Source organism: Oncorhynchus nerka, linkage group LG24 (assembly GCF_034236695.1).
Source record: "Oncorhynchus nerka isolate Pitt River linkage group LG24, Oner_Uvic_2.0, whole genome shotgun sequence".
Lineage (NCBI taxonomy): Eukaryota > Metazoa > Chordata > Actinopteri > Salmoniformes > Salmonidae > Oncorhynchus > Oncorhynchus nerka.
The window spans coordinates 38,392,985-38,407,373 of NC_088419.1; the positions used below are offsets into that span (position 1 = coordinate 38,392,985).

Sequence of the window (14,389 nt, forward strand, 5' to 3'; positions counted from 1 at the left end):
TTACTACATAGAAGCCATGCAGAGAGAGACGCCAAGACCGTGCCCTGTAGCTGTCAGTCTATAGATAGCAAATGCTAACACTAAACTAAACAACTATATACGTCAGTCCACTTAATAACAGATAGAACAACGAAACAGATATTTCACTGGATGTAAAATGTGAAGCATCCGCTTGGCGTTTCCACTCACTACCAAATATGGTAGGGAGATGGCGGGCAGTTGGACAATATGGAACGAGATGAATTTGGCCGAAATTCTGCTCATTTTCTCATCGATGAAACATTTGATCTCAATACAGTATTCTGTTTCCAAAACTAAAATCTGTTACGAAAAGAATAGACTAGGATTTGTAGACTTTAGCCTTTGCAAAAGGTGCGCAAAGGCGAATTTGCGCACGCGCACTTCAGTGTAGGCGTTCCCTAACGGATATATGCAGATGTTTGCTAGAAACGCCAATAGGATCTCGTAGGCTCGTGTTTGGCTCTGCCCACTATGACTCATTTGTTCACGTTGGAAACGACAGGCGGTGGTCTATCTTGGTTTACTGATAAAGTATTTGACTTCATCGTCACAACAAATGTTCCCGACTTGTTCCCAACGAGAAACTGCTGCACCGGTAACTATATCTAACTAACTTTATCAGCTGCTAGTCAACCTAGCAACTGAGGTCGATTTAGCTAATGATGGACTCTTATAGCTTCGAAGACCAATAGTATATATTTTTTTTTTTTACATTGTACTAACTCTCTTGGTTGCAAACAAAGCTAGCTGGCTCGGTGACATTCTAATGTGTTTACTGCCTTTGACAGATCTGAGGTTTGGCAAGTTGAGTCTATTCGCAGGAATGGGAAATTCAACCACCTGTAGTAACCATCTGGGGATCCCCCCAGCAAAAGGGCCCAATGCCGTGGGATGTTCAGATTTCATGATGGATCATACTGTAAAGGTAAACAGTGTTGTTTTCATTTTCCTAAATGCAAAACTAACTGGTAACAACTATTGAAACTGTCAGACTGGTCTCATAGACTTGACGTAACATAGTAAACGTAAATCCGTGAGACTGAAATTAGTATGACATGTTAACTTTGGTATGGTTACATAAGATACAAGGTTACTTAATAAGGCATTAGGGTAAAACGAAAGGGGGTGGATGGTTGCTTGTTTGATTCGTATCATGGACAACGTTAGCATTTTAGCTTATTAGCAACTTTTCTACAGTTTTTTTTTTTTGCTACTTTTCAACTACTTACCCACCCCCAAACCTTAACTTTTTTTCATTTTACTTTTTATTTCTTTACTTAGCTATTGTTTACCTAATACCTATTTTTTTTATTTAAACATTACACTGTTGCTTAGAGCTTTGTATTCGGCACACATGACAAATAAACTTAGATTTGATTCCCCTAATCTTAACCCTTTTGGCTAACCATAACCCTTTAACCTAACTCCTAACCTTAACCCCTAGAGCTAGCAAGCGTAAGTGTTAGCCACTAAGCTAATGTGAGCCGCAACAAATTGGAATTCGTAACATATCATACGTTTGTACATTCGTAACCTATTGTACATTTTGGAAATTCCTAACATTGTATGCATTTTAATTTGGAACTTTGTACAAATTGCAATTCATAACATACACAAAATGGATGATGGAAATCCACAAATTAATACAGACTATATGAAACATCATACCAAATGAGTGATCATACTAAATGGAGTGTCTCGGATTCACCTACAGAATAATAGGAAATTCTGAGACCATGCTGAAACTGTCTGTCACTAGGGTACCTTCTTTCGGCTATACTATCCATGTGTAGCATGCGAGGATGCGGAAAAACCAGACTGGATCCCAAGCAAAGAATATTTCTATGGGCTTGCAGACTTCATGAACATCAACAGAGGCCTGAGTGAACTGATTTTTAATTACCTCTTTGGTAAATATATTTATTCTATGATAAATTACCATTTAGTTTCTTTTAGCTATAGTGATCCTGGAACATGTCGTACAACTCAGGTAGGCTAGATGTACCATGTTTTATGTTTCATTTAGTTTCTTTTAGCTATAGTGATCCTGGAACATGTCGTACAACTCAGGTAGGCTAGATGTACCATGTTTTATGTTTCATTTAGTTTCTTTTAGCTATAGTGATCCTGGAACATGTCGTACAACTCAGGTAGGCTAGATGTACCATGTTTTATGTTTCATTTAGTTTCTTTTAGCTATAGTCATCCTGGAACATGTCGTACAACTCAGGTAGGCTAGATGTACCACGTTTTATGCAGCACCGTGTTTTATCCAGTGTAAATTATATGTTATTCAATCACTCACAAACTGTATTTTGAGTTGTTATAACATGTTTTGTTTTGCAAAGGATCTTTTAAGATACCTGCTGCCATGAATGCCCCATATAAACAGAATGGGAAGTGTCCAGTAATTGTCTTCTCTCATGGACTTGGAGCTTTCAGGTACAAACAGAAGTTAGCATTTAATTGTTCACATTACATGTACAGTGCCTTCAGAAAGTATTCACACCCCTTGACTTTATCCACATTTTATTGTGTTACACAGTGGTGTAAAGTACTGAAGTCAAAATACTTTAAAGTACTACTTCAGTAGTTTTTTGGGGCATCTGTACGTTACTATTTATATTTTTGACAACCTTTACTTACACTTCCTAAAGAAAATATTGTACTTTTTACTCCATACATTTCCCTGACAACCCAAATGACTTGTTTATATGCTTAGCAGGACAGGGAAATTGTGAAATTGACACACTTATCAAGAGAACACATGGTCATCCCTACTGCCTCTTATCTGGCAGACTCACTTAACACATGCATCTTTTGTAAATAATGTCTGAGTGTTGGAGTGTGCCCCTGGCTATCTGTACATTTTAAAAACAAGAAAATGGTGCTGTCTGCTTTGCTTAATATAATGAATTTGAAATGATTTACACTTTTACTTCTACTTTTGATACTTAATTATATTTGAGCAATTACATTTACTTTTGATACTTGAGTAAAAGTATTGGTTTAAAATATACTTAAGTACTATTTTACTGTGTGACCTTCACTTTTACTTGAGTAACACTCTATTAAGGTATCTATACTTTTACTCGAGTATGACAATTAGGTACTTTTTCCACCACTGGTGTTACAGCCTGAATTGAAAATGGCTTAAATTGAGATTGTGTGTCACTGGTCTACACACAATACTCCATAATGTCAAAGTCGACTTTTTTGACACTTTTTTAAAATGAAAAGCTGAAATGTCTTGAGTCAATAAGTATTGACCCCCTTTGCTACCGACTTGTCCAGTTTAATGCCACTCTGTAACACAACAAAATGTGGAAAAAGTCAAGGGGTGTGAATACTTTCTGTAGGTACTGTACATTCTCCACATTATCTTATCTTATAAGGACATTATTTTATGCCTTTCATCTTTCCCCCCCAGAACTTTATATTCAGCCATATGCGCAGAACTGGCCTCACAGGGTTTCATAGTAGCAGCAGTGGAACACAGGTAATCCACATGCTCTTTACACACACTCTCTCCCATTCTCTACACACGCTGTCCACAGTCTCTGTCCACTTCATTCATGAAAAGAGACTTTGTCTGAAAATCACTCCCGAATCCAACGGGCAGAGGAAGGGATGCTCCAGTCTACATTACATTTACTTAATCTAACGATGACAGAGTACTCTCCGTAAATACACAGACCGTCTCCCCCACATAGGCTACAGGCATGAGCGGCCTGCCTGTTTATCTCAGGGTGGGAGTGGGAAGGATATGCAGACAATGGTACAAATTAGGTCATCACATTTCTATCAGTACTATAGTACTATATGGATAACATAATGCCTGTTCTATGGCCTAACCCCATCTGTCATGGTCATGGTGGTCAACCTAACCCCATCTGTCAAAGCCCATCACACTATACAGGTTAAGCTTTCTGCTGTGAACTTCAGTGTAATTTTTCACGTGGCAGCGTTTTACAACAACCAAAATAACATGTCAGTATTTGTGCCGCTGAAAGAGACTTCTTATTCGTTGTTTTACTCGAGGGATGAATCTGCCGCTGCCACATTCTTCTACCATGGAAAGACTGAAGAGCCTGAGGAGAAAGAGGAGTCGCTGCCGCCTAAACCCAACCCCGAGGCCCCAGAGAACCTGGTAGAGGAATGGATGTACTACAGATCTCTGAAACTAGGCGAGAGTGAATTCCCCCTCAGGAATAAACAGGTACACATAGTAATATACAGAAATCAATGTCACATACAATGTAATGTGTTGATTTCGGGAATGTTTGCTCCATTCCTCAGTACCCTACATTTGAGTAATACATTTGACTTATGAATGTAATACCACTACTGCCATAACATTGAGGAATATTGTATTTCTCCACATTTGCATTGCCTTCTGTTAGGAAGACAAATTACATTTAGAAATGTGAAATTAACCCTCTTCATAGGTGTTACAGAGAGCCGATGAATGCATAAAGGCTTTGGATATACTCATCCAAATCAACTCGGGAAAGAAGATGGAGAACGTGCTCGGGACAGAGTTTGACTGGATGACTTTGGCGGTGACTATTTTTTTATGTCTGAAATGAAAGAATCAGCGACCAGCAACTCTTGAACCTTTTGTGTTCTCTACTATTGTGAACGGCTAAATACACTGCCTTTTAGATCACGCTCAGCTTAATCACAACACACCAAGTTACTTTATAACCCCCTTTTTTTGTAGAAGAAACTAAATAAGCAAGGCCATCTGTTTTCATCAGTTAAATTATATATTTTAAAGGGATATTCCTCCACATTGGATAATAAACAGGCCCTAAGAGTTGTGCATGAACAATCGATTCATATTCAGGTAACTTGTGTAAAAACTTGTATTACGATTACTTGTCTTCTGTTTGGATCATACCCTGGCATTTCAATCATATCCTATGATGCTGGTAATGAATGACCTCACCCAGTATCTTCCCTCTTTCCCAGAACTCTATGGACTTGTGCCGGATAGCAGTGATGGGCCATTCTTTCGGTGGAGCAACAGTGATCGAAGCCCTCTGCAATGAGGTCAACTTCAAGTAAGAGCTATCCCTCTCAATTTAGTCCCATTTTTAAACGGTCGTTTCAGTTTTCAAATGTAGATTGCATTTCTCTCTCGACAAAAGTATTCAAATGGCACATTTTTAAGCTCTGGTTTCGATGGTTGGTTGGAACGTGGTTCTTTAACACCAGAGTTTGATTTCCCCCATGGTTCCATATTGTAAACTGAAAATATACAGTGTCACTTTGGATAGACATGCCTTCTAAATCAGTGTTTCTCAGTGTGATGTTGCAGACCAGTCCTTTAGATGGTTGGCTTATACCAATAAGTCTGTTTTTCAAGTGCTAGAGAGGACCCAAGAAATCCCCAGCTCTCTTGCTAAATTACCAAGTTATATCAATAATCAATAATCAATAATGCTATTCTACACATTTTGTCATGAGGCTGAGAGAGAATGTTGCCGTTTTAAAGGCCCAGTGCAGTAAAAAAAACAAGATTTCCTGTGTTTTAAATGTATTTCCGCACCATGAGGTTGGAATAATACTGTGAAAATGATGATTATGCCCTTTTTAGTGTCAGAGCTATTTGAAAAGACTGCCTGAAATATCAGCCTGTTTTGATGGGATGGAGTTTTGGCCTGCTGACATCACCAGGCGTTATGTTAGTTAAATGACCAATAAGAAAGAAAGGGTTCCAACCTTTTCTGCCAATAACAGCCAGTTTTTCAGGTTCCCACTCAGACCTAGTTAAATTCTTGCTTGAGAAATTGGTCTTTACTGAGAAGCAATAAAATAAAAAAATACCATTGTTAAAAAAAAAATCAAAGTAAGGTACTTAATTGTTACCCAGAAATAATTTAGTATTGAGATTAAAACAGCTGCATTGGACCTTTACCCTAACACCTAGCAACCTTGTCAAGAGGTTTGGATCTCTTGGCTACCCCCCCAAACTCACAATAATATTAGTTGTACACTGAAGAAAAAAAAAACGCAACTTGCAACAATTTCAAAGATTTTACTGAGTTTACAGTTCATATAAGGAAATCAGTCAATTGAAATAAATTCATCAGTCCCTAATCTGGATTTCACATGACTGGGAATACAGCTTTGCATCTGTTGGTCAGAGATACCTTTAAAAAAAATAAAAAATAATAAAGTCACCAAACCAGTCAGTATCTGGTGTGACTGCCTCATGCAGCGCGACACATATCCTTCGCATAGAGTTAATCAGGCTGTTGAATGTGGAATTTTGTCCCACTCCTCTTCAATGTCTGTGCGAATTTGCTGGATATTGGCGGGAACTGGAACACGCTGTTGTACACATCGATCCAGAGCATCCCAAACTTGCTCAATGGGTAACATGTCTGGTGAGCATGCAGGCCATGGAAGAACTGGGACATTTTCAGCTTCCAAGAATTGAGTGTAGATCCTTGCGACATGGGGCTGTGCATTATCATGCTGAAACATGCGGTGACGGCGGGTGAAAGGCATGACAGTCGGCTTCAATCTCAACATGGTATCTCTGTGCATTCAAAATTGCCATGGATAAAATGCAATTGTGTTTGTTGTCCGTAGCTTATGCCGGCCCATACCATAACCCCAACGCCACCATGGGGCACTGGGTTCACAAGTTGACATAGGCAAACCGCTCGCCCACAGAAGATGAGCATTTGTTACGACGCCAAACTGCAATCGGGTCAAGACCCTGGTTAGGACGACAAGCATGCAGATGAGCTTCCCTTATATGGTTTCTGGCCGTTTGTGCAGAAATTCTTTGGTTGTGCAAACCTACAGTTTCAATCAGCTGTCCGGGTGGCTGGTCTCAGACGATCCCGTAGTTAAAGAAGCCGGATGTGGAGGTTCTGGGCTGGCGTGGTTGCACCTTGTCTGCGGTTCTCAAAAATTAGGTTGGAGATGGCTTGTGGTAGAGAAATGAACATTCAATTATCTAGCAACAGCTCTGGTGGACATTCCTACACTCTACATGCCAATTGCACGCTCTCTCAAAACTTGTTGCATTGTGTTGTGTAACAAAACTGCATATTTTAGAGTGGAGTTGTCTCCAGCACAAGGTGAACCTGTGTAATAATCATGCTGTTTTATCAGCTTCTTGATAATCCATCCACTTGACACGCATGTCAAATCTTGGCAAAGCAGAAATGCTCACTAATGGGTATGTGAACAAATTTTATGCAAAAAAATTGAGAGAGAGTGTTTTGTGCGTATGGAACATTTCTGGCATCTTTTAATTTAGCTCATGATAACAACACTTTACGTTCATTTTTTTGTACAGTGTATATGCTATTGATCTCCTCAGGTGTGGCATTGCCCTGGACGCATGGATGCTCCCCCTGGATGAGGAGATCTATGCCAGGGTAAAGCAGCCCATCTTCTTCATCAACTCTGAGAAGTTCCAGTGGGCCGAGAACATCATGGCCATGAGGAAACTGGTCCCACCTGACTCCTCCTCCACACAGAGGAAAATGGTCACCATTAAGTACGGAAAGAGTATACATTCATTGTGTCTGAGATGACAATGTGAAAAATTCGATTTGTTTTACACACCTATTCGGTTTAGCTGATCAATGCACAAAAGACCAAAACAAAACAAACACCATCTCTGAATCCACTCTGGTCTGCTGTAATTTATCTCGTGTCTGGCACTTGCAAAACCACTTCCTTATTTGAAACCAGTCTATCAGTGCAATAAAACCTCAAGAGTTGTGTATCCTCCTCAAAGGAGGAACTTCTTTTTACAGATCAACTTCACAGTTCATAATCCAAAGAACACACAATTGCCTCAATTATGTGAGAAGCACATCGATGACATTTGTGTTGTCCTTTTTGCTTCTGTGGCTGACCTGGGCTTTGGACTCTGCAGGGTCTGTGTGTGTGCGTGCATTTTGTTTTTCGGGGAGTTGGGTTAATCAAAAATACATTTCTGTGATTTGAAAATGATAATGGCCACTCAAGTATTCTTCTTCTATTCTCCCACCACAGGGGAACGGTTCACCAGAGCTTCCCAGACTTCACCTTCCTGACAGGCAATTGGATCGGGAAGATCCTGAAGCTGAAAGGAGAAATCAACCCTCAGGTTGCCATCGATCTCTGTAATAAAGCATCGCTAGCATTCCTGCAGCGACATCTAGGTAAGGATCTGTATGGTGTTCATTTGATTTGTAAACGAGGGTTGCTTCAACAGTCGCTATGAAACCAGATGTTGAATTGCATTCTCCGTTGGGCAGAAATGAGAGTTTTGAAGCAGGAAAGTTTCCTCTCATGACCTCTGCAAGCTAGAATGTTTAATGAAATGGTATTTTAACATACTTGGTCCATTTGGTGGTATGAATGTGATGCAATATATCCAAAGTATAATTACATCCATTTTCAAACCGCTGGTAGTGCTTTCAGATTTCTGTCACCTGAACCATGCGCGCAATATAAAATACATACACAACACACCTATATGAACTTGCTGAGTTCGTGCACGTGTTTACATGGTTCTACGCATGATTCAGGTGATGGAATTCTGAAAGCACAACGGGCGCTTTGAAATGTTGACGCAATTATAATTTCCTGTGGATGTCTCTCATTCCAACTGCCAAAAGGACCAACCTCACAGACAACAGGTAAAGTAAGTACGTTAAAATAAAATGTTATTCAAAATTCTGGCTTGTAGAGGTCGCGAGAGGAAACTTTCCTGACTCAAATGCTCATTTTTGCCCGACGGAAATCAATTTCAGGTTTCCAGGCAGCTTCAACAGGTGCATCAGACGTGTTCAAATGGCATTCTGTGTTCTGGAGATTCTTTCCTTTGAAAGTTTTTCCATTTAATAAAACAGGAAGCAAAGTCATCTTTGCGTGGGTAATGTGTCAATTGTGTTTGTCTTTGTTTTGCAGGTATGGATAAAGACTTCAATCAATGGGACCATCTAATAGAGGGCAAGGACGACAACCTCATTCCAGGCACCAATGTCACAGAACTACCTTAGTTCAATTCCATCTAAACTATGCACTTTACACAGAGGGGGATGTTGGATTTCCAGACAATACCACTAGCTGAACTTAAGGTGCCAATATTTGTTGCACTGAGCCTTGAAACTGTTTAATCATAGACAAAATGTAAAATAGATGCAAAGCAATTTCTACTACAGGCCATCTTAACCAGTACCTAATTATGATTGCTCGGCGAGGGTGCATATCTCCAAGTATTGAGAAACTGCTTTTACTGGTTTCATAGTATCTATATAGAGCATCTAAGAACACAATCTGCTGTACTCAGTATGTTTTACATGAACAAAGTTATGGTTGCAGTGTGCTATGCGATTATACACCTGTATGGGATATTATTCAAGAGTACGGTTTAGAAATGGTTTGGATCAAGGAGTCTTAATACAGTTTCAATATTTCATTTTATAACCCCTAGATGGTTAATGTGATTACGACTTTGATGAACTATTTGGTGTTTATTTAGCGTGATTGCACAGAGTACAGATTGAGATCATGTAGCATAGATACAAGAATCGAACAAATTGATTACACTTAGCTCACAAAGGATGAGATGTTTCTCGATTCCTTTGAATCAGATCCATAAATGTATCATGTGCCTTAACCTACAGCAGCCTAGCTGTGTCCTTCCACCTGGGTTGTATTTGTTAGTCACCAAACGGAAAACTCACGTACACAACCTGAACTTGCCAATGAGAAATGCTCCTTTTCCGTTTTCTGTTGCAAAACTTTCAGTAGTGTGGCCTAATGCAGTTTCTTAACTCCTCGGGTTAACCCCAACAGCACATATTGTTGTGGCCCCAGACAAACTGATTCTACTCGGAGGGCTTGATGATTAGTTGACAAGTTGAATCACGTGTGCTTGTCTGGGCCTCAACAATGTGTGCTGTTTGGGGTATTGGAGGACTGGAGTTGGGGAAACACTGCACTAATAAATACAACCCTGGAACACTCAAATGTAACAGCTTATTTTTCTGTCCTTCATTTCCATGCTTTTCATATTTACACTACTGTAATCCAATGCATCTAATTTGTATACAACTATAAATGGATACTGTGAACATCGAGTATTTGTGTCCTTGATCAGTGACAATTATGTGGTCATAAATATGATCGTAAGATTATGCACCATCACTTTCTAGTGATGTTCTGGAATGTCATAGAATGCAAGCTACATCTACACCGGATTGTGGAGGACATTGAAGATGTGGTGGTATGAGAAGATCATAGCAGCTGCTGTAAAGACTAAGAAAATGACTCCAAGGAAGTGCAAGATGATGTATTGTGTAAACAAAACAAAAACATTTGTGACTGTTGAATTTAATTCCAAGGCTTTCACATTGAAATGTCTGATTTTCTAACTTCAACAATAATGGAATATGTAAATCTAGTGCTTTATTTTTGACACACTGGCAAAATTACAAAAAAGAAACATTACAAAAACATTTTGAACATATCAATCTTGCGGTTTTATATAAATGCAATAGACTGGTGCAAAAGCCCTGGATGAAAGAGTTCTGTTTAGAACTACTGAAACAAATGTCAACAATCATCCTAAAATGGTGGTGTTATTTTACAGAATGTCCATAGCACCAAATAGTTGAGAAAAATTGACAAGCCCCAAGGAATTTCTGATCAGCAGCCGAATAGCTAACTTGAGCCAAATGAGGTGAAGCTGGGTGATTTAAGAACGAAAGGAAAAAGCAAGGCAAATTACTGGATAATCTAGAAGTAAATTCTGGACACAGAATGCAAATAAAATGCCATTGAACTGACAAGAAATTGTCACTGAACAGTTTAATTGATAAACGTCCCAGATTCTAACCTGGAATAGAATGTGTCTCTGCACAACCTACTAGTCACTGGACTGGCTTCCTCTTTGGCTACTGCTCCAGCGTTTCCTGGGTGGGCCGGGCCGAGTCTCTTCCCCAGAACTCTATGGACTTGTGCCGGATAGCAGTGATGGGCCATTCTTTCGGTGGAGCAACAGTGATCGAAGCCCTCTGTAAAGAGATCAACTTCAAATAAGAGTTATCCTTCTCAATTTACTCATATTTAAACAGTCGTTTTAGTTTTCAAATGTAAACTCAGCAAAAAAGAAATGTCCCTGTTTCAGGACCCTGTCTTTCAAGGACAGTTCGTAAAAATCCAAATAACTTCACAGATCTTCGTTGTAAAGGGTTTTAAAACTGTTTCCCGTGCTTGTTCAATGAACCATAAACAATTAATGAACATGCACCTGTGGAACGGTTGTTAAGACACTAAATTCTTGCTTGAGAAATTGGTCTTTGCTAAGAAGCTATTTTTGTTTATTTGTTTACCATTTTAATTGAAAACAATAACAGTAATGTACTTAATTGTTACCCAGAAATGATTTGATATTGAGATTTTAAAAAACAGCTGGATTGGACCTTTAACATAACACCTAGCGACCTTGTCCAGAGGTTCGGATCTCTTGGCTACCCCCCAAAATCACAATAACATTATTTCTGCACTGAACAAATATGTAAAACACAACATGCAACATTTTCAAAGATTTTACTGAGTTACAGTTCATAACATGTCTGGTGAGTATGCAGGCCATGGATGTACTGTGACATTTTTAGCTTTCATGAATTGTGTATAGATCCTTGTGACATGGGGCTGTGCATTATCATGCTGAAACATGCGGTGATGGCGGCGGATGAATGGCACAACAGTCGGGCTCAGTCGTGGTATCTCTGTGCATTCAAAATTGGCATCGATAAAACGCAATTGTGTTCGTTGTCCGTAGCTTATGCCGGCCCATACCTTAACGCCTCTCTGTTCACAACGTTGACATCGGCAAACCGCTCGCCCACATGACACCATACACGCGGTCTGCCCGGTTAAGCTGAAAACGGGACTCTTCCGTGAAAAGCACACTTCTCCAGCTTGTCAGTGGCCATCGAAGGGGAGCATTTGCCCACAGCAGTTTGTTACGACGCCAAACTGCAATCAGGTGAATTCCCTGGTGAGGACGACAAGCATGAAGATGAGCTTCCCTGAGATGGTTTCTGACAGTTTGTGAAGAAATTCTTTGGTTGTGCAAATCCACAGCTTTTCCGGGTGGCTGGTCTCAGTCGATCCCACAGGTGAAGAAGCCAGATGTGGAGGTCCTGGGCTGGCGTGGTTACACGTCATCTGTGGTTCTCTAAAATTAGGTTGGAGACGGCTTGTGGTAGAGAAAATAACAATCAATTATCTAGCAACAGCTCTGGTCGACATTCCTACAGTCAGCATGCCAATTTCACACGACCTCAAAACTTGTGACATCTGTGGCATTGTGTTGTGTAACAAAACTTCACATGTTAGTGTGGCCTTTTATTGTCTCCACCACTAGGTACAGCTGTGTAATGATCATGCTGTTTAATCATCTTCTTGATATGCCACACCTGTCAGTCGGATGGATCATCTTGGCAAAGCAAAAATTCTCACTAACAGGGATGTAAACAAATTTGTCCACCAACAGGGATGTAAACAAATTTCAGCTCATGAAAACAACACTTTACATGTTGCGTTTATATTGTTGTTCAGTGTATATGCTATTGATCTCCTCGGGTGTGGCATTGCCCTGGACGCGTGGATGTTCCCCCTGGATGAGGAGATCTACGCCAGGGTAAAGCAGCCCATCTTCTTCATCAACTCTGAGAAGTTCCAGTGGGCCGGGAACATCATGGCCATGAGGAAACTGGTCCCACCTGACTCCTCCTCCACACAGAGGAAAATGGTCACCATTAAGTACGGAAAGAGTATACATTCATTGTGTCTGAGATGACAATGTGAAAGATTCGATTTGTTTTCCACACCTATTCGGTTTAGCTGATCAATGCACAAAAGACCAAACAAAACAAACACCATCTCTGAATCCACTCTGGTCTGCTGTCATTTATCTCGTGTTTGGCACTTGCAAAATCACTTCCTTATTTGAAACCAGTCTATCAGTGCAATAAAACCTCAGAGTTGTGTATCCTCCTCAAAGGAGGAACTTCTTTTTACAGATCAACTTCACAGTTCACAATCCAAAGAACACACAATTGCCTCAATTGTTATGTGAGAAGTACATCAATTGCTGTCCCCAGTCCACCTGGCCGTGCTGCTGCTCCAGTTTCAACTGTTCTGCCTGTGGCTATGGAACCCTGACCTGTTCACCGGACGTGCTACCTGTCCCAGACCTGTGTTTTCAACTCTCTGGAGACAGCAGGAGCGGTAGAGATACTCTTAATGATCGGCTATGAAAAGCGAACTGACATTTACTCCTGAGATGCTGACTTGCTGCACCCTCGACAACTACTGTGATTATTATTATTTGACCATACTGGTCATCTATGAACATTTGAACATCTTGGCCATGTTCTGTTATAATCTCCACCCGGCACAGCCAGAAGAGGACTGGCCACCCCTCATAGGATGGTTCCTCTCTAGGTTTCTTCCTAAGTTTTGGCCTTTTTAGGGAGTTTTTCCTAGCCACCGTGCTTCTACACCTGCATTGCTTGCTGTTTGGGGTTTTAGGCTGGGTTTCTGCACAGCGCTTTGAGATATCAGCTGATGTAAGAAGGGCTATATAAATTGATATGAATTGATCAATAACTTTTGTGTTGTCCTTTTTGCTTCTATGGCTGACCCTGGCTTTGGACGCCGCAGGGTCTGTATGTGTGTGCGTGCATTTGTTTTTCAGGGGGTTGGGTTAATCGAAAATACATTTCTGTGATCTGAAAATGATGATGGCATCTCAAGTATTCCTCTTGTATTCTCCCACCAAAGAGGAACGGTTCACCAGAGCTTCCCAGACTTCATCTTCCTGACAGGCAACTAGATCGGAGATCCTGAAGCTGAAAGGAGAGATCAACGCTCAGGTTGCCATCGATCTCTGTAGTAAAGCATTGCTAGCATTCCTGCAGCGACATCTAGGGAAGGATCTGTATGGTGTTCATTTGATTTGTAAAGGAGGGTTGCTTCAACATTTGCCTGGGAACCCGATGTTGAAATGCATTCTACATTTGGCAGAAATTAGCATTTGAATCAGGAGAGTTCTCTCACAACCTCTGCAAGCTAGAATGTTTAATAAAATGACATTTTAATGTGCCTTACTGTTTGGTAGTTTTGGCCGAGCTCGTTCACTTGTTTACATGGTCCTACGCATGATTCAGGTGAAAGCACAGCCAGCGCTTTGAAACGTTGAGGCAATTACACTTTCCTGGGGATATGTGTTATAGTGTGGCACTATAGAAATAATTACATTGAATATGTTATTGTACTTATCTGCAGTATAGTATGATTACTATTCATGTGTTCATGGTTATTATTGGCATTG

General features: G+C 40.3%; 1 protein-coding gene and 1 long non-coding RNA gene across 3 annotated transcripts; one reads left to right on the forward strand and one right to left on the reverse strand.

Annotated features, from left to right (window-relative positions):
• Positions 1-477: 477 nt before the first annotated feature.
• Positions 478-10,118, forward strand: LOC115107950 (platelet-activating factor acetylhydrolase-like). Of its 2 annotated transcripts, XM_065008870.1 has the most exons (12): positions 478-616; positions 810-946; positions 1,781-1,931; positions 2,370-2,463; positions 3,452-3,520; positions 4,063-4,240; positions 4,470-4,583; positions 4,802-4,870; positions 4,996-5,087; positions 7,367-7,546; positions 8,050-8,198; positions 8,950-10,118. In XM_065008870.1, exons 1-12 carry the CDS (start codon positions 493-495, stop codon positions 9,039-9,041), a joined length of 1,449 nt encoding a protein of 482 aa, XP_064864942.1. In that variant the 5' UTR covers positions 478-492; the 3' UTR covers positions 9,042-10,118. The 2 variants fall into 2 exon arrangements, with proteins under 2 accessions (XP_064864942.1, XP_064864943.1); XM_065008871.1 differs by lacking the exon at positions 4,802-4,870.
• A 321-nt stretch (positions 10,119-10,439) lies between these two features.
• LOC115107951 (uncharacterized) lies at positions 10,440-12,898 on the reverse strand. Its single transcript, XR_003860280.2, has 2 exons — positions 11,848-12,898; positions 10,440-11,060 (listed from the first exon to the last, which is right to left on the reverse strand). It is a non-coding gene; the product is annotated as an uncharacterized LOC115107951 (long non-coding RNA).
• Between the last annotated feature and the right edge of the window lie 1,491 nt (positions 12,899-14,389).